General features: G+C 46.9%; 4 protein-coding genes and 2 long non-coding RNA genes across 10 annotated transcripts; 2 read left to right on the plus strand and 4 right to left on the minus strand.

Moving 5' to 3' along the window:
* Nucleotides 1–142: 142 nt before the first annotated feature.
* LOC136187421 (kelch-like protein diablo) lies at nucleotides 143–1,822 on the minus strand. Its single transcript, XM_065975005.1, has one exon. It carries the CDS (start codon nucleotides 1,820–1,822, stop codon nucleotides 143–145), a length of 1,680 nt encoding a protein of 559 aa, XP_065831077.1.
* Nucleotides 1,723–4,114, plus strand: LOC136186904 (uncharacterized). 2 transcript variants are annotated; one of them, XM_065974384.1, is made up of 4 exons: nucleotides 1,723–2,165; nucleotides 2,222–2,391; nucleotides 2,439–3,180; nucleotides 3,232–4,114. In XM_065974384.1, the coding sequence occupies exons 3-4, from the start codon at nucleotides 2,712–2,714 to the stop codon at nucleotides 4,056–4,058; spliced, it is 1,296 nt and encodes a 431-aa protein (XP_065830456.1). In that variant the 5' UTR covers nucleotides 1,723–2,165; nucleotides 2,222–2,391; nucleotides 2,439–2,711; the 3' UTR covers nucleotides 4,059–4,114. The 2 variants fall into 2 exon arrangements, with proteins under 2 accessions (XP_065830456.1, XP_065830455.1); XM_065974383.1 differs by having other exon boundaries at nucleotides 2,222–3,180.
* Nucleotides 4,115–4,867: 753 nt separating this feature from the next.
* On the plus strand, nucleotides 4,868–7,349 carry LOC136187864 (uncharacterized). Of its 3 annotated transcripts, XR_010670010.1 has the most exons (7): nucleotides 5,412–5,495; nucleotides 5,799–5,915; nucleotides 5,971–6,059; nucleotides 6,107–6,173; nucleotides 6,223–6,295; nucleotides 6,354–6,425; nucleotides 6,925–7,349. It is a non-coding gene; the product is annotated as an uncharacterized lncRNA (long non-coding RNA). The 3 variants fall into 3 exon arrangements; XR_010670009.1 differs by having other exon boundaries at nucleotides 4,868–5,915; XR_010670011.1 differs by lacking the exon at nucleotides 5,799–5,915 and having other exon boundaries at nucleotides 4,868–5,495.
* An 870-nt stretch (nucleotides 7,350–8,219) lies between these two features.
* On the minus strand, nucleotides 8,220–9,637 carry LOC136187865 (uncharacterized). The gene is made up of 5 exons (XR_010670012.1): nucleotides 9,481–9,637; nucleotides 9,350–9,417; nucleotides 9,205–9,285; nucleotides 9,103–9,158; nucleotides 8,220–9,054 (listed from the first exon to the last, which is right to left on the minus strand). It is a non-coding gene; the product is annotated as an uncharacterized lncRNA (long non-coding RNA).
* Nucleotides 9,638–9,711: 74 nt separating this feature from the next.
* On the minus strand, nucleotides 9,712–14,847 carry LOC136187840 (uncharacterized). Of its 2 annotated transcripts, none has more exons than XM_065975555.1 (16): nucleotides 14,779–14,847; nucleotides 14,541–14,632; nucleotides 14,396–14,485; nucleotides 14,251–14,349; nucleotides 14,103–14,201; nucleotides 13,957–14,055; nucleotides 13,807–13,905; nucleotides 13,669–13,749; nucleotides 13,503–13,601; nucleotides 13,359–13,457; nucleotides 13,198–13,296; nucleotides 13,054–13,152; nucleotides 12,895–13,005; nucleotides 10,802–12,788; nucleotides 10,339–10,740; nucleotides 9,712–10,292 (listed from the first exon to the last, which is right to left on the minus strand). In XM_065975555.1, the coding sequence occupies exons 1-16, from the start codon at nucleotides 14,789–14,791 to the stop codon at nucleotides 9,988–9,990; spliced, it is 3,873 nt and encodes a 1,290-aa protein (XP_065831627.1). In that variant the 5' UTR covers nucleotides 14,792–14,847; the 3' UTR covers nucleotides 9,712–9,987. The 2 variants fall into 2 exon arrangements, with proteins under 2 accessions (XP_065831627.1, XP_065831628.1); XM_065975556.1 differs by having other exon boundaries at nucleotides 9,712–10,271; nucleotides 13,651–13,749.
* Nucleotides 14,848–15,131: 284 nt separating this feature from the next.
* On the minus strand, nucleotides 15,132–16,767 carry LOC136187107 (BDNF/NT-3 growth factors receptor-like). Its single transcript, XM_065974631.1, has one exon. The coding sequence runs from the start codon at nucleotides 16,609–16,611 to the stop codon at nucleotides 15,649–15,651; it is 963 nt and encodes a 320-aa protein (XP_065830703.1). The 5' UTR covers nucleotides 16,612–16,767; the 3' UTR covers nucleotides 15,132–15,648.
* Nucleotides 16,768–16,851: the final 84 nt, after the last annotated feature.

The following is a 16,851-nucleotide window of genomic DNA, read 5'->3' on the forward strand; positions in this document are numbered from 1 at the left end:
AGAACTAACACTACCGTACGCGACGTCGCGCAGAAGCAACTTCCAGGGCAAACAGTTGAACTCTTGAAGGAATACCGTTGGCTTACGTCACGGTGACGTCATGCAATACACAACATCGATCACACAGAAGGGTGTCTTTCAACTACGAGCCAAAGTTGAGCAAGAATTTTCTATCGACGATAGCGCACTCGAAATCGTAAAAGTTTACGACGTTACAAGTCCTCCGGAATTTCGACCCGAACTTTCTCAAATCCATCTTGTCGGCTCGTTCGTCGTAGATCGCTACTTCGTCCTCGCTCATCCAATAGATCTTTTGACATTCGGAATCGGCGGCAATTCCATAATGCGGACGCAACGAATTGAAATACTGATGGGACAGATCGCCGCTGCGCCTGTCGAAAACAGCCACATCAGGAGAGAGCGTCGTACGAAGCTCTAAAGCGGCTGCATAAGAATGCTCGGCCGACATAATGTAGGCTCGATCTTTTGTCGTAGCGCTGTAGTTCCATTTGGCGCTTACTTTGCAACTCGTTGGGGAATGGCTTAACGGGCAGAAATCGAGCCACCTATCTTCTAACGTATCATAGATCATATAACCGTATTGCGTGGGCGTGGCGAACCCCAGTGCGTAGATCTTATCTTCCATTGGGGATAACGTGTAGAATTGGCCGTTGAGTTTCTGACTAGGAGAAGCGATGCACTCCCACTTTTTACTCTCCGGTAGATAGACCTCGCATACGTCCGTCTTTGTTCCTTCGGCGATGCTCATGCCGTAGATGAGATCGTTGCAGCCGACTATCTCGTGTCGCGCTCGCTCGCGCGCTTCCATTCTCTCCCAACGTCCCGTATCGGCTTGAAATCTCTGTCCACTGCCCGATGGGGAGTACTCCTCTCCCGTTTCCGTTCGACAGCCGCTGCCGGAGAGCACGTAAAGATCGCCGCGCGACGAGGCGATTCTCGATCGCGCTATCTTGTCTAGCATCGGAGGAAACGCGCTCCACGTGTCGCTGCTGGCGTCGTATAGTCTGACGTCATTGGTCCTGTGTATCATGCTCGTAAAGCCACCGGCGACGAGCAAAACGCCGTCGCGACCGACTCGAGAGGGCAACCCCTTGCCGCTGCCCTCTCGCGAATCATTGTAGTGCGACACGAGATCGAGATCGGCGAGACAGTCGGCCGAAATCTCGAAATCGAGTAGCGAAAAGCGAACGAAAGTCGAAAGCGATTCGACGTGTTCGCGACGAGCCGCTTCGTCGCGTTTGACCCACGCGCGAACGACGTCCAACACCTCGTCTTCGGACTTGACGCCCATTTCGTTGCACGCGAGAATCCGGCGAACGTATTCGACGGGCAGAGCGAGAAACTCGTCGTCGTCGATCAATTTCAAAATGCTCGTCGCCGCGACGCGTACGGCGACGCGAAACAGCGCGTCGTCGTCGTATCGATCGGCGAAGAGCACGAGGCTTAGACAGTTGGTCGCGTTGACGCGGCGTAGGAGCCACGTGCTGCACATCTTGAGGAGATTTTCGTTTTGTAGATAGTGAGCTGCCTCGTAGATGTCCTGTACGCTTTCTTGCGTTTCGGCGTTGTGCGTTTCGCCGATGTACGCGTAGTCGATTATCGCTTCGATCGCCGATCCGGCGATGTGCGGCAGAGCGACGTCCGTTTGCTCGCTCTCCTTATAGCCTTTGAACATCGTACGAAAAACGGGGCTCGCCGTTGCGAGTATGACTCGGTGAGCGGGAAATCGTTCGCCGTCTCGACTGACGATGACGACGTCGCATAGATAGTTCGACTTGCGGAACGATGCGAGAGTCGTCATTGCGTTCGCACGGTGGCCACTCGTCCTGAAGGCCATTGTTCTTCGTTCGGAATCTTCGCGAGGACTGGCGGAACACAGCAACGGTTGGGAAGGTAATCGCTTGCGCCTTTTTCTCCGGAATGCGCACTTGACAGTGGATAATTGCTAGTGTGACGTGACGTATTTTGGAAAATCGTATTGGCACCTTATGAAGTCGTATCCGTGCACTAGCTTGTAAAAGTGTCTTTATTTATAGTTTAGTATAATCGGTTTTCAAACTACAGTGCGACGCCTACTGAATGCTGCTGCTCATTCCTTTCGCAACATTCGCGGGACTCCAACAGGCCTATACGCAAGCATAAAGGTCAGACAGTTATTCTCGTATCCTAATCCTAACAAGAAATAAGTATTCGTGTTTAGGACGTGTGCCCATAATTGTGATCGGAGCCGCCATCAGTATGACATTCGATTTTCGTTCTCCTTTCCGGAGTCCTTCGTCGAATCGAGCGATTCTGTTTATCGTAACAGCGGCGTGGAGCATCGTCGATGCTGTCTCAAACACTCAGGCAGCTGGAAAGTCTTTCGAACGGGTATATAGGCCCGGATTTTCCTATCGTTGCTTAATTGATACATGCAGCGATGCACTTCAGCATAACATCATCCCTATCAAACTCGGGATACTGCTTGATTGGTTCATTTATTGCATTGGTTCTTTATTTCGTTAGGGAGCTAGGGCGAGGGTGAAAGGAGGCGAAGGAAGCGACGTCATAGAGGTTATGCAGTGTCAACACTCAAGGGCGTCCCCCTTGAACTCCCCGCTGCGCTACGCTCCTGGATTCTCTCGGCGTTTGTCTAGTTTATTGAAGAGGGATATTGTCAGTATCTGTCACTCATCAATTGCTTGAAAAAAATGGATGAAGGTGCGAAAGGTATCGCTCTCGTAGCGTTGGGCCAAGCAGACGAATCAGAGAACACTGACGCGAACGCTTCCACCGAATCGTCACGGTGTTTACGTGGACTCGTGGCTCTAGTGTGTTTCCTCATCTCCTGTTCAATCGGAGTAGTCCTCGCTGGAAGCTATCTCGTAAAACCCGTTCAACGTTCCTGCCCCGAATGGAGGGAATCGACGACAGTAATCGGCCAAGCAGTCATGATGTCCCTCATAGGATTAGCGGCAATACCCCAAGGCGAACTCGTTCGCTTCTGGTCTTCACGGACCTTTTTCTTCACCGGAATTCTTCTTTACGCCACCGGATTCGGTGTGGGCGGCGTTGCCGTAACAACGTGCAAGGATGGTACTCATCTAACTCGAGGATTTTATATATTGAGCTTTGCGGTTCTGGGAGTCGCCTTTGGGTTTCCGTTCCGGGCTTGCATAGGTTTGATATTATTTTATTGTCTAAGTCTCACGTATGCATTTTCTTTTCTAGATTTATTAATTGTCTATTTTCCTCGTCGTCCCAAAGGCGGAATTGCGTTCGTCTCCACAGGGATTTCGATCGGTGCAATTCTTTTCGATCAATTCTTTTTGGCCATGAAGAAGTTGGCCGACATTGACGTTATCGACACGTCGACGATTTTTTTCACAGCTGGCGCTCTCGGAATACTGATCTCGATTCCGGGTTTGTGTATACCTAGACAAACGTCGAAGATAGAAGAAAACAGCGAAACTAAAACTGTAACCCTACTCTTCACCAAGACTTATTATCTGCTCGTGTTTATACGTACGTCTTTCATGCTGCCTGGATTTGGATTGCTGAGTCGGCAGGATGCATTTCTAACGGATCTCTGGCCGGAAGAAACCCCACTTGCCAGCCTAGCGGCTATTGCTCAGACATCCTACTTAGCAAGTCAAATCGTCGCTATGCTCCGTGTCGACAAGATTGCACCTTCTACTCTATTGATTTGTTTCTCTGCCTTGCAAGCACTATGTCTAGCCTTCATGCCGTCGTTGCTAGGAAGCCAGTACATTGGCGTTGCTGTCTACTCACTTTTCTCGTTCTCATTCGGCTTTCAGAAGCCCATGGGTGGAGCAATTGTTGCAGAGATCTACGGAGTGGAAGTGGCATCGAAAGGAGCACTTCAGCTCACTGTTTCCTATTCGATTGCTGGTCTCTTTGGACCGCTGATAATGCAAGCAATGTATTCGCACTGGAGCGATTTCAAGCCCTTTATTTATTTTTCGCAGGGTCTAGTTTTAGTTGGCTACTTGTCACTTGTCGCATTTTGTTCTTTTAGAAGTCGAAAATCGTCGTAGTCAGCCGTTGACCCGGATATATGTAGGTTCTTCTCGTTTTTGCGTCCTGCGTACACCGAAACGGAGCCAGTAGTCACTAGATGCTCTTCGCACAGCGCTACGGGGTAGCTAGGTTTGCCGCAGATCTCCAGTGGGTCGTCATTCGTCTAGCCGGCTGTCAGGCGGTGGTCCGCTTTTCACAATGTACCCGCATGCTCTTTTTCTATGACGCGTACCACGCAGCTGATAATCTACAAACATTTTTGAGCCGAAACGATGCTAATCTTAGTTCGTTCGTTTCAGATACGGGGCGTTGATCTGTTGTAATCCGGGTTGTTGGTCATGACGTTCTGTTTTGGCTTCGTAGAAGAATCCTGCGTCTCTCGCCAGAGCAACGACAATAACGTTCAGAATACGACGCAGAAACACTTTTTACTGAATATTTGTAACTGGAAACAAAGAAGAATTGCGTGGACGCGGTCATTTAGCCACCATCAAAGTGCGAACATGTCATCCGTTTAATAAATACGCTAGAAGAATAGTAGGTTTACAGGTCCGGAGGTAGCAGGTTATCTGGTCGGTAGTTAGTACAGTTCAGTTCAGAGATGGACTGTACTTACCTGTTGCTAGCACTTGACCTTTTGTAAATTTTTAATTAACCAGTACAGTAATCTAGGAGTAGCAGGCACGTTTTTTATGCAGAGATTACTTATTCCGTACTTTTTAACAATCAAATAGCGCGTCGAACTCATCGAACTACTCTTCGAATAATTCGAACTGCTAGTGCTAGCGTGCGTTGTTTTGCCCATGCGCTCAAAAGCGTTGGCCGTGGCTGCCCTTACGGATACGTAAGGCCGTTATCCTTACGGACACAAAAGTGATCATGCGCAGTGCCCTATATAGAGAGCTTAGAAAGCGTTCTTCATGTACCTAACCCAACACCAACCCTAAACCTTACTGGTATCGGTGGCGGCCCCGCTCCGGGCTTAACCGCCCCAATGAGCATGGGTCGCAGAGGGGGGCTTCGCCCCCCTGGAACCACCATGCTACGGGCGGTTAAGCCACAGTCGCGGGTGATCGTATATCGCCGATTAGGTACAGAGAAAAAAGAAAAAAAGATAAAAAAGAAAAAAGAAAGAAAGAAAAAAAGAAAAAAAAGAGCACGCTTCGGGATTCGAACCCGGCGCCTGCTGCGTGGGAGCCGTAACCCCCCCCCCCCCCCGCGCCTGTACGCGTGAGCTATCGCGTCACCCTCGAGATAGACCAGTTATCACAACCTTTTAATCCTCGAAATAACGCACTGCGCATGATCATTTTGGTGTCCGTAAGGATAAAGGCCTTACGTATCCGTAAGAGCAGCCACTGCGAAAGCGTTCGCCCTGTTCTTTCTCTGAAGGCCTTCGCCGTGCGTCTAGGCAAGCAGAATCAGTGTAGCGGCGAAGAAGGAACGGCGTGAAGGTATTTCGACTTTGGGGACCCAATCTAGCGGTGTATACGATGGACGGCGTCTCTGCGCGCGCTCGCGTGGCCCACGCGGTGGAATTGGTGTTTCGCAGTGCCCACTCGCATAATAGTTTTTTTCAGTGGCTGTGTAGGGAGCATTTAGCTTATTATTAAGTTAATAATTAATTAGTAGTGAAGACTACCTACTACTGTATACCCTAACATGTACTTTCCTTGAGAAAAGTGTCGTTGTGATTTGCACAGTTCATATTGTTGATCACGGGATTCACTTATTTCCTTGATCATGATTAATATTAGGGTAAATAAAAGAGGTGACAGACAAATCAGCGGACGAGCCTTATTCCAAAGAGCGTAAGGAGATGGCTGCATGCAGTGCAACAAAAAAATGCAGTCAATAAATTAAATTTCCTAAAAGCACGTGAATGGATAAGCCTATTTTTTTTCTTCTATCATCTTCTTTACATTCTAGGTCTTTCTGTATCAACAATGCACCGCGCTGTTGATTCGTTGTTGGACCATCTGAGAACTTTTCTAGTTGACGACGTCTCTTAGCACGAAGTAGAGAGTTAGGTTAAATTATATGATTTCTTATTGATTCTGTCTAGAACGCGTAGCCCACTTCCTCGTGCTCTTACATCTGAAAATAGAGTATGAGATGCAGAAAAATTAAACGTGAGTTCTCTAAACTCATTTCAGCACGTGCCATGCTATTGATTTCTAGTCTCCTTGAGTTGCCTGACCTGCAACAACATCGGAGATTAATTAAGATTGTCACTGGGCTTGTGGACGCTAAGGTATCTCGCAGATTTATGTATTGTTTCCCTCACGTGGCAAAGTCTGACGCACTCTTAGCGCGCTATACTTCAAGTTCAAGACTCACAACTCTTTAGGACGAAAAACGTCGAAGCGAACTATTCCGACAAGGTGCGATGCTTTTATTTGCGTAAACCTGCTCTTCGCTTTCCTTTCGCTGTTGCTATAGCGTCTAGAGCGACGTTTTTACGTGTAATTTTCGACCCGTCGATAGTAGAGCCTCGAAAACGCGCCTAGAAAGCGGTTTCTCGTTTTATTCGACCGACACACGGCGTATCTCGATCGCTAAGAGTCGAAACGGCTCACGTGGGACCCCCTTCCGATTTCGGGCCCCGTTTTTCGTCTTAGATTCCTAACGTAGTCGAAATCAGCGAACCTAGAGCACTTCAAACGATGAATCGCTTCGTTTGAGACCGTTAGATTGGCTATTTGCGATGGGACGATTTTTCGCCGACCGTGAGCTATAGCTCATGGTTTTTGGTGAGTTTGGTCACTCCTTAGATTCCTGATTTTTTTGCATGAAATGCTGTGGTTTTTCATTTCTTTGACCTCGCAGTAGCGAATTGGCGTAACGCGTTCGATTTTGGCTAATATTTGGATTTATGTGTAGATATAATATCAACATGTGACCGGAAGTTGACTGAAAATGCGGCCAGACGAAGATCATCCACCTCTCTCGGCCAAGAGGTGAAAAATCGTCTAAACTAGGCCCGCACGCTGGGGTGAACGGCTGACCCCCCCTGTGGACTTGGGATAAATGTTCACCCTGGGGACTTGGGCAAATGTCTCCCTCCTTGGGGGCGGGAGGTTAATGTGCCCTTCTCCCGCGGACTTGGGAGTGAAGTCCAACTGTGGGGACTGCAGACTCAGTCCCACCGCTTTGCTTGTCTCAATGACGGGTCGAGCGGCAGCGCAGGAGCCGCAGCTCGAGGACAAGGAGCAACGGAGGACGACGACGGGGACGCGGAAGAAAACACATAGGCTTTTCAATTTTTATTTGTATCCGGGACATTTCAATAAAAAATTGAGCGCAGTTTCACCTACTTTTACGTGCAGTACACGCGCGACTCGTTCGCATCCGGATGACTGCGCGTTAGCGTGACAGGCGCCGGCGCATATCGCTTTGTGCGCGTTGAAACACTGGTCGCATTTTTCATTGCGCTGTTTTTTGCGCATACCAATGCACACATACGATTCAACGCTTACCTCAGCCGCCCGTCCCGAACGGGAGCGTACGCGCGTGTGCAGTAACCGTAAACGACCCCATACTTGGAGACCAAGAGCACTACACTACTCTACTCTACACAGCAACTCAAGCATGCAGCTACTAAAAAAACGAAACGACATGCATTCTTTGGAGCTTCGTTTGCCTTCTGCGCGCTCTATAAAGGAATCCACTGCGCAATTGAATGAGAAAATACATGATATACCGAGGTTGCCGTCATTGAACACTTGCACTATAGACAAGAGACATCGATAGCCGGACACACTTAAAGAGATCAATAATAGCAATGAAAACAATGAAATTGTCTGTACGGGCTAACTGCAAATGCTGCGGTAGCCAGCCAACGCGCTGCCTCAGTGACCCGTCCACCATTAGAAATGACCCCCTGAAATGCAAGCCAGGAAGTATAGAACCCTATAAAAAAACGTTTGAATGATCATAAATGCTAGAGAAACACTTCTGGTTACCTGTGAAAACCACCCCCTACCCCAAATAATAAATGGAGACGGAGACCTGAATGTGGATATACAAAGAAATTAACACAGCATTCATTGACCTAAAAAGCGGATCAAAAATGGACAAAGTAAACACTAAATTACCACAATAATCCATTGACCTAAAACCTAAAAGGAAACCCTAAAAGGAAACCCTAAAAAATTAGGTAATTATAAATCCCCTAAATTACCTCACAAATCCATTGACCTAAAACCTAGAAGGAAGGAAGGAAAAAATCTAGTCTACGCCTAAAAGAATAACCTAAATTACCTCACTAATCCATTGACCTAAAACCTTACACTACATCTAAAAGACGAGTTAGAAAATTAATTAACGAAAACAACCTAAATTACCTCGCAATCCATTGACCTAAAATATGCCTATACTCTAATCAACCTAGATTACCTCACAAATCCATTGAAATGGTCTAACCGATGGCGGCTGCCAGCTAAGCACGTTTGTGAGTGGGGAAGGAGCTACAAAGCCTATCTATCATCGGGAATACCGCCCTACCTACTGACAGCCGCCCTAAACCCTAATGCATCGCAACCGCTAGCGTAGTTTGCAAAGCCAAGCACGAATGCACACATCATTTTTTTGATGGACGATGCAGAGTTTTTGTTGTCCCACTAGGCTCTCTGCTATGTGCATACATAGGACCCCCTGTATCTATTTTTCTCCCAAAAAAAGAGTGGAGAGCTTCACGCTGTTCTGCTATTGCCCCTCACTGCGAGTCCCCACCTAAGCGTTTTATGCGCTAGATCCGAAGAAGAAGCAATGGCAAAACGAGCAATTCCACTTGGTATGCACACAACAGAGAGCCGACCCCTTAGGTAAACGCCTACACCCAGATGCATGGAGGGACCCATTGGAATGCGGTGCATACCTGCGGTATTTTCTCTTCATCTGGTGGAAGAATCTTTGCCTATTCTCCTCCCCAAACTTTATCCCAGTCTTCGACGGCGGGAGAATTTTTGCTATCCTCCTCCCCCAATAATCAGTAAATAATGACGACGTCTCCTTAAATCAAAACATTATTCACGCGAAAAGGATTAAAATATTCCTTACCTTTAGTCACGTGCGCGAAACCACGACTTCGGCTCGTCGGACTCGTGTCGTCACGCCTGTAATTAGATTGAGCGGCGATATGTCACCCTACGCGCTGCTTACGTTTTTTTTCCCCAGCACGCACGACAGCCTTTGTCTTCGAACAAAAACTCGGAGCGCGTCGTCGCACGGCGTAAACGCGATCTAAAAAACGCGATGGACCCAACGCGATCCACGCGAGTTCAAAAACGCGCGACTGTAGACTGACCAGCGCGCGGGCCACGTGGCGCCGTCTTTGCGTCGGGGAGTAATCCTTCGCGAAGGATTGCGGGATTCCTGCGCGAGAAAATCGAAACGATTCGATTTGGTCGACGCAATGGCGCGTATTTTGACGCTTACCGCTGTCGTCGGAGTCCACGCCGACGTTCGCTTGATCTCCGAAGCCCGTCGCGAGGCGGTATGCTTCTTTTCGGCGGCCCGGAACGCGAAAACGAGCGAGTAGTGGCCGTCAAAGGGCGGAGGGCATAGACGAAGCCTCTATCTACGAAACTGGCCGGAGAATGACTCGCTGTCCCGTCCAATCACGATTCTTTGTCTGAGCACGTGGGCGAGACGGCACAAACACCCGGATTAACTGTGCGATCAAAGGCAAAAGTCTAAAAACATAAAAATTCGTGTCATGAACAGTAAAAGACAGGTAAAATATTAGCACGCAGTTATTTAGCGAAATACGTCTAGGAACTGACTTGAGTAGTGACAACTTGAACTCGTACATATTATATGGAAAAAAGTACTAAGTGAAGGGAGGTGCCTGTGCATCCATCAGCGAAGTAAAAAAGACTACGATGACATAAAATGAATGGGTCACTTCGAGCGGTTGTGGAATATAATATACTGAAACCGATTTCACAGCTCTTCCTTGTAAGCACTTGATAAAAGATCTCTGTGAATTCCGCACTTTTCACAAGCTCGAATAAGTCTAATTACAGTTGCTGCTGAAGGACCACGTTCTGCACACCAATCCTCTATAACCATCGCGGCCCTAATGGAATCTTCGCTAGACTTTTCCTTGTACTGAGGTATGGCGTGACCTTTACGTCCTAAACAAAGAGCTAACTTTTGCCACTGTGATTCTGCGCGGGTTGCAACGACGCGAATCAGACATTCGTCGATCACATCAGGAAGAGCACCTGCAATAATAGACAAGTAATCTATGGCATCATTAATTAATTAAACTCAACGCGATTGCAAACTCACCTTGAATCGACCGTAATTTATCATCAATGGGCTGCAACCCAAACCAACACTTAATTCTGCTAAACTCTTCCGGATCTACTGGCACTCGTTTCCCAAACTTGTTGTATAGTTTGTCATCTTTTGGACAGTACTTTGACGCATTCTTCGTACTAAGAACTGGAAGGCTTATGAGATTAATATCCAAGTGCATGTCTCTGCGGACGGCTTCTTCTAACTGACAACATATGCTATAAGCGAAGCCTCCCATGCCCTGGTAGCAGATTTTCTTCATCTGTCGGCACAGTTGCTCTCTGATTGACTGCAAGAAGAAAGAGCTCGTTTTAGCAACTTCATCTTTATTGACGTAATGAACTGTTAGGGCAACCCAATTGCCTCGACTGTGATACAGCAATTCAACTTCAACTGTAAAAAAAATCTTTAGGTATACTACAAAGAAGAGATATAACATATAGTAGTAGCATACCTTCTGCTGTAGAGTCTTTATCTTCTACTAGAAAGACGCACTGATGACGAGAGAGTTCCGGGTTTTTGGGATACATTTTCAAAAAGCGTGTGACGAGACGGAAGTAGAGGCATTCCGGAAAAAACTTCAGTTTCATTGGAATGACAATTAGTGGAGCGGGGAAAGGAGGCGAGCGACTGTGCCCTTCCCAGTAAGTACGAGGATACAGAAAGAACGGTTGTAGCATCGACGGAACATAAAATTCACTTGGGGGCGATCCTGCAACTGGCGTGATGACGTCAAGAAGCTGTAGAAGTCGCACAATTAGTCTATTTTCGTTTTCAAGATCTAGATCAGTAGCAAAATCGCTAGCCTCCCGCATTTGCTTTAGGCGATAATTCATCAAGTCCTTGGACATCACACCTGTTTGTTTAAGTGTGTTCCACTTCGGCTCCATTCGTGGACCCGGCTTTGCTGTCGTGACAAATGCTGACATCGCTTTGATTACCCACGTCGGACTAGTGAAAACGAAATTTTTCAAATCATCCACCTCTGGGTAATAGAGAATTGCTCCAACATTGGCGAGATACTTCAGCGCCACGAGAACTTCATCGTGACGGCTAATATTGCAGATACTTTGATGCTGAGCAAGTTTAACAATTTCGTCAACTTTTGCTACAACTGTTTTCCTGACTTCCTTCCACCGGAATAGGAGAATTTCGAGGTAGACCCAAAACAAGGGCTGCTTCTTCTGTCGTCTCCAATAATTCGATGTCATGCGGTCAACTCGTCTTCGAATTTCATTAACAGTTTTGCAAGGAGAATCGGAACCGGACACCGAATTGTCTATTAAAAAGATTCTCTTAACGAAGTGAGTCATCTCTCGGAAATTTTCATCATCGTTTTTGTCCTCGTGTTTCTTTGGCAGAACAATGTGCTTAACAAATTCGCTATCCTTAAGGAGTTGCTCGAGGAGATCTCCTTGGCGCAAAAGCCATTCATTGACAGCGGCTGCATTTGGAAAACGATTCTTGTCACTGTCCAACACGTCTCTGTGAGAACCAATTGCAAAGACAGGAGGAGAATCGACCTCTTCGTCCACGCCCAGCCAATGACTGTCTGTCGTTGTCTCTTCGTGGGCCGCTGTGATCGAGCCGAACCAGTAGAAGGGAAAGTCTCCGTTTGTGCGGATCCAGCCCAATTCGTTAGTCTGGTCCACTATTTCGCCCCCCGACGATCGATGAAACGATTCTGCTTTGGCGGACAGCGATTTCGAAATGTCCATTACGACCATGTACATGGTCAAACAAAACGTTCTGTTCTCCGGCATGAGAGCCGAATGCGTAGCGAGATAAATTTCTTGTCCACCCAAATCCCATATATCGCGAACGCCCAGACTTTGTCTTTTGAGATCTTCTTCACTCGGTTTATTCGCGAGAAAAGTGCTCACCAACTCTTGCTGATTAGGCGTTAGCGTTTTTGCTTCTATTCCAACCGCTTTCAAATCTTTTCCTAATTCTTCCGGTGGAGAAGCTGAAGACAATTCTGGTGCAGAAGTGTGAAATCCTGATTCTGCTATTGTTGATTCGGTGCTAACGCTTTCTAAGGGCCTGTCAACATGAAGCCCCTCAGGAAAGTCATCAGACCGCTGCTGATTCATTGAAGAATAAACACCTTGTGCAATGAGAGGATCCAAGTGGTCTTTGCTGTCTGTCGCTACCCAGCCGCTAGTGGCTGTGTGCGTCATTGCTATGGCCGCTCCTTCTGTGCTCGCTTTGTCTCTCTCAAATGGCCTGTTCAGAAGAGAATCGACAAGACACGACTTTCCCGCTCCGTCTTGGCCAGTGACAATTACACGAGAACGATTTACGGTCACTGAGCCGCGCTTTAGAGCATCGTCGTAAATTTCTTGAAAATGGACTTCGTTTTCTTGGTCCGAAGGCACTTCTTCATCAGAGGACTGAGACGTGACGCTATTAATCAGGTTGAACTCTTCGTCAACGCCACCCTAAAACGAAAAAGAGAAAGTGACAAAAAGGCGACTAAAGGAAACGCGTTTGGTGTCTACGAACTTGTGCAAAACTTATCTACACCCAGTCGATTACAAAACACACCTCTAGTTCATATCTACTTTTCGCTGAAGTTTCACTAACGAAATTCAGCAAATAATCCACGACGAAATTGTGATTGTATGCTTGCGCTTCAGCAAGAGGTGTCCTACCAAACTACAACCAATGTTTGAAATAAAATAGCAAAAATATTGAAATGCGCACTTTATTAGTTGCGTCAATATCAGCGCCAGCAGAAACCAAATATTTGGCGGTTTCAGCACGTCCTTCTCGACACGCCCAATGAAGAGAGGTAAAGTGATCCTGAAAATCACTAAATGTCGATGTTTCAATTGCGCTCTGTATTACCTGGTGAGCTTCATTGAGACTGATTCCCATTTGGACAAGTTTTTGTACAAGATTCAAAAAACCTTCCCGACTTGCAAGTGCCAGAGCTCCATTACCTTCCTATAGAAGGTTATATATATAGAATATTAGAAAACGCCTACAGGTGTAGTTAAAAAGCACACCTTGTTTTTTGCAGAAACGTTGCAGCCACGCTCAAAGAGAGCAACCGCGACTGCTGATTTCCCCTTCATAACGGCACGAAGAAAAGGTGTGTATCCCCACTAATATGAAACTGTGAGAAACAACGCTGAAATGTTTAGTTTCACCTCATCTACAGCCTCCAAACTAGCTCCAGTTGAAATCAGAAATTCGGCAATTTCAACATGTCCTTCCTGACACGCCCAATGTAGTGAGGTATAGCCCTCCTAAATATTCAAGAATAAAAATGACGCTAAATGTGTCACAGTCTGATACCTTATTACAATGATCTACCTTTAACCCGCATTCAATGAGTTGTTTGACACACTCCAACGTACCTGTCCCACAAGCATATGCCAAGGCTCCGCTACCATTCTACATATCATTACTAAGGAATTATTGCACAATGCGAATAAATACTATGAAACACACATTCTCTTCTGCAAAAATGTTGCAGCCATGCTCAATGAGAACAGCCAAAACTGCTGATTTTCCGTGCTGAACAGCACGATGTAAAGGTGTACATCCCCACTGCGGTGAAACAGTGAAAAAATACCAAATCACTACATGTATATTGTATACCTTATCTACAGCCTCCAAACTAGCTCCAGCTGAAATCCGAAACTTGGCGATTTCTGCCTGTCCTTCCTGAGACGCCCAATGTAATGAAGTATAACCATTCTGAAATTTCATAATGATATGTCGTCAAATACGTCATAATTCAATACCCCATGACGATCATCAACCCTCAACCCTAATTCAAGGAGTTGTCTGCAACTGTCCAACTGACCTCTTCTACTAGCGATTGCCAAGGCACCACTGTCATACTACAGATCATCACAAATTAATGATTGCAAATTCAAGTCTACAACAAACTTTGGTTTTTGCAGAAATATTGCACCCATGTTCAACGAGAACAGCCACAACTAGCGATTCTCCGTTCCAAATCGCGAGAAGAAATGGTGTAAATCCCCACTGATGTGAAATAGTGACTAAAATAACGAATTGCTATAATGTTTACCTTATCTACAGCCTCCAAACTAGCTCCAGCTGAAATTAGAAACTCGGCGGTTTTGGCATCCAGAGCAAAATGAAGTGAACTGTATCCCAGCTGCGTCAGATAGGAGAAAAAATTGGTGGTTTAAAGTGGAAACACTAAACCGTACTTCGTTCGCAGCTTCTTTCCACCTTTCCGGATGGTTCCGGATAAATCGAGATACGACCTCTTCATCACCATTCGCAATAGCGGAGAAGAACTCTAAATAAGTGAATTCAGACAAGAAGAAGAGTCCCTTTCCTCCCAAGAACCGAATAGGAAGCTACGACAATCTACAGACAGGAAGCAGGGTCGCTTTCCTCCCAAGAATCGATTATAGAGAGCTAAGCTTTGAGGAACACAATTACCGTCTTCGTTCATGGTCTCTTCTAGTGGGAGGAGCGAAGTACAAGTACAGCAGAGCTGTTTCTATTCGCAATCCGGGGTATATAAGAACCGAGATCAATAACGGACGTACGGGCGTTGGAATGAATGAAAAACAGACAGAAAAAAGCTTAATTGACGGGTTCACTGACTTAGTCGTCGTCTATCGTTGGCCGTCTTATATGATCAAACTGAATTATTTTTTTAGTTCTCGGTATTTTCTCAAGGGAATCGCATGAATTAAAATACGACAACTATCAAAAACTCCGCAAACGTCGATCGTAGCTACCGCAGCATGATATGTAGTGACTATTACTGAATGATTTGTGTAGTACGAGTAAGGAAAGATTGCTCTGCTATGTACTACGACTTCTATAACAAGTAATGTTCTCATACGTAACACTCGCTGATTTCACCAGTTAAGGCCGCTGCTTCTCTTCCACCTCCTCGCGCTCTTCCTGTGAAACCTTCCCGTGTGTATCGCGCTTGAGATCGCTCGGCGCAGAAGAAACACTCATATCCACGTAAGCGTCATCGGCTTTTTCTTTGAGCGTTTGATTCAATTTGGAGCCAAAAGAAGTGACAGGACTTATTGATGTGCAATCGGGGGGCTTGGATTGCGTTGGCGTTAAAGCGCTGGTGTCATCCGCCGAGTGCTTACTACGAACGTCGTCGTCACACAACTCCAAGTAAGTGTGAGGCACCAAATCTGGTTCTGCGGAATCTATTTTGCTTCTAGACTCCTCACTCTCGTTCTGTGAATCCGCCAAGTGCATACTACGCTTCTGACCGGTCAACGCAGAAGGAACGTCGTCGTCTCGAAGCTCTAAGTAAGTGCGAGGCGCTGGTTCTTCCTATGTGGGATCTAGATTGCTTCTAGACTTCTCACTCTTGTTCCGTAAATCCGGCACGTGCGCACTACGCCTCTCACCGGTCGACGCAGAAGGAACGTCGTCGTCGTCATGCAGCTCTAAGTCAGCGTGAGGCAATAGAGATTGGTATACAGAAGGAGTGACAGGCTTCATTGGCGTGTAATTCTCATCAAATGGCGGCTTTGCTGGAGCCGGCGACACAGCCAAATGACTTGCAGATATATCGCCCATATCGCTCATAGTTTTCAAAGCGTTGGCGACGTCGTCCGACTTGATTCGTTCAGACGGATTCCTCTCCCAGCAGCGAAGCATAAACTGATAAACGGACCGGGGACAGAGCGACGGGCGATCCAAACTCAAGCTACCCCGAAGAATGCCGTCGATCACGTCCTCGTTGCTTTGACGAAAGTAGGGCAGAGAGCCCAAGGCGAAGATCTCCCACAAAACAACGCCCAGTGACCAGACATCCGATTCGACCGTCTCTTTCTCGTCGGCGATCGCTTCGGGCGCCATCCATCGAATCGGAATCACAGCGCCTCTACGACGATAGTACTCCTCTTTATACTCATCTATCGCCATTCCATAGTCGGAGATTTTGATGGTCAACTTATTTCCGTTTTCGCCGACGACAAAGTTTCGCGCGGCGATGTCGCGATGAACGAACGGGCGCGACGCGAGATAGGCGACGCCGGATGCCGCCTGAGCGGCGATGTCGACGAGTTGCGCGATCGAGAGAAGAGGACGTGGGCGTGTCTCATTGGGATGAGCTTTACGAATGTAGTCTTTCAAATCGCCCTGCTTCGTCACTTCCGCGATGAGATAGAAAGGTTCGTCGCGCGTGCAGATTCCGAGAAGACGAACGACGTTCGGATGATCGAAGTCCATCGCGATTTCCATTTGTTTTCGGAAATCTTCCACCGTTTCGCGCGACGATCCTTGCTCCATTGTCTTTACTGCAACTAGCGTTTTTGCTTCGTCGTCGACAATTCCCGTTGCCCACGCGAAATAGAGTGTCCTTCGCCGAGTTCTACTTCGATTTTGAGACGATCCTTGCTGATTTGGAAATTGTCGTACGATGGCCACGTCATGAGCCAGCGAGGTATTTCGTCGTCAAGCCTTTCGTTTTGGCTCTGTATATTTTCTAGTGAAATATCTCCCAATTTTGCCTGATGACGTGTCTTTCCC

This window comes from Oscarella lobularis, chromosome 5 (assembly GCF_947507565.1).
Source record: "Oscarella lobularis chromosome 5, ooOscLobu1.1, whole genome shotgun sequence".
NCBI classification, from domain to species: domain Eukaryota; kingdom Metazoa; phylum Porifera; class Homoscleromorpha; order Homosclerophorida; family Oscarellidae; genus Oscarella; species Oscarella lobularis.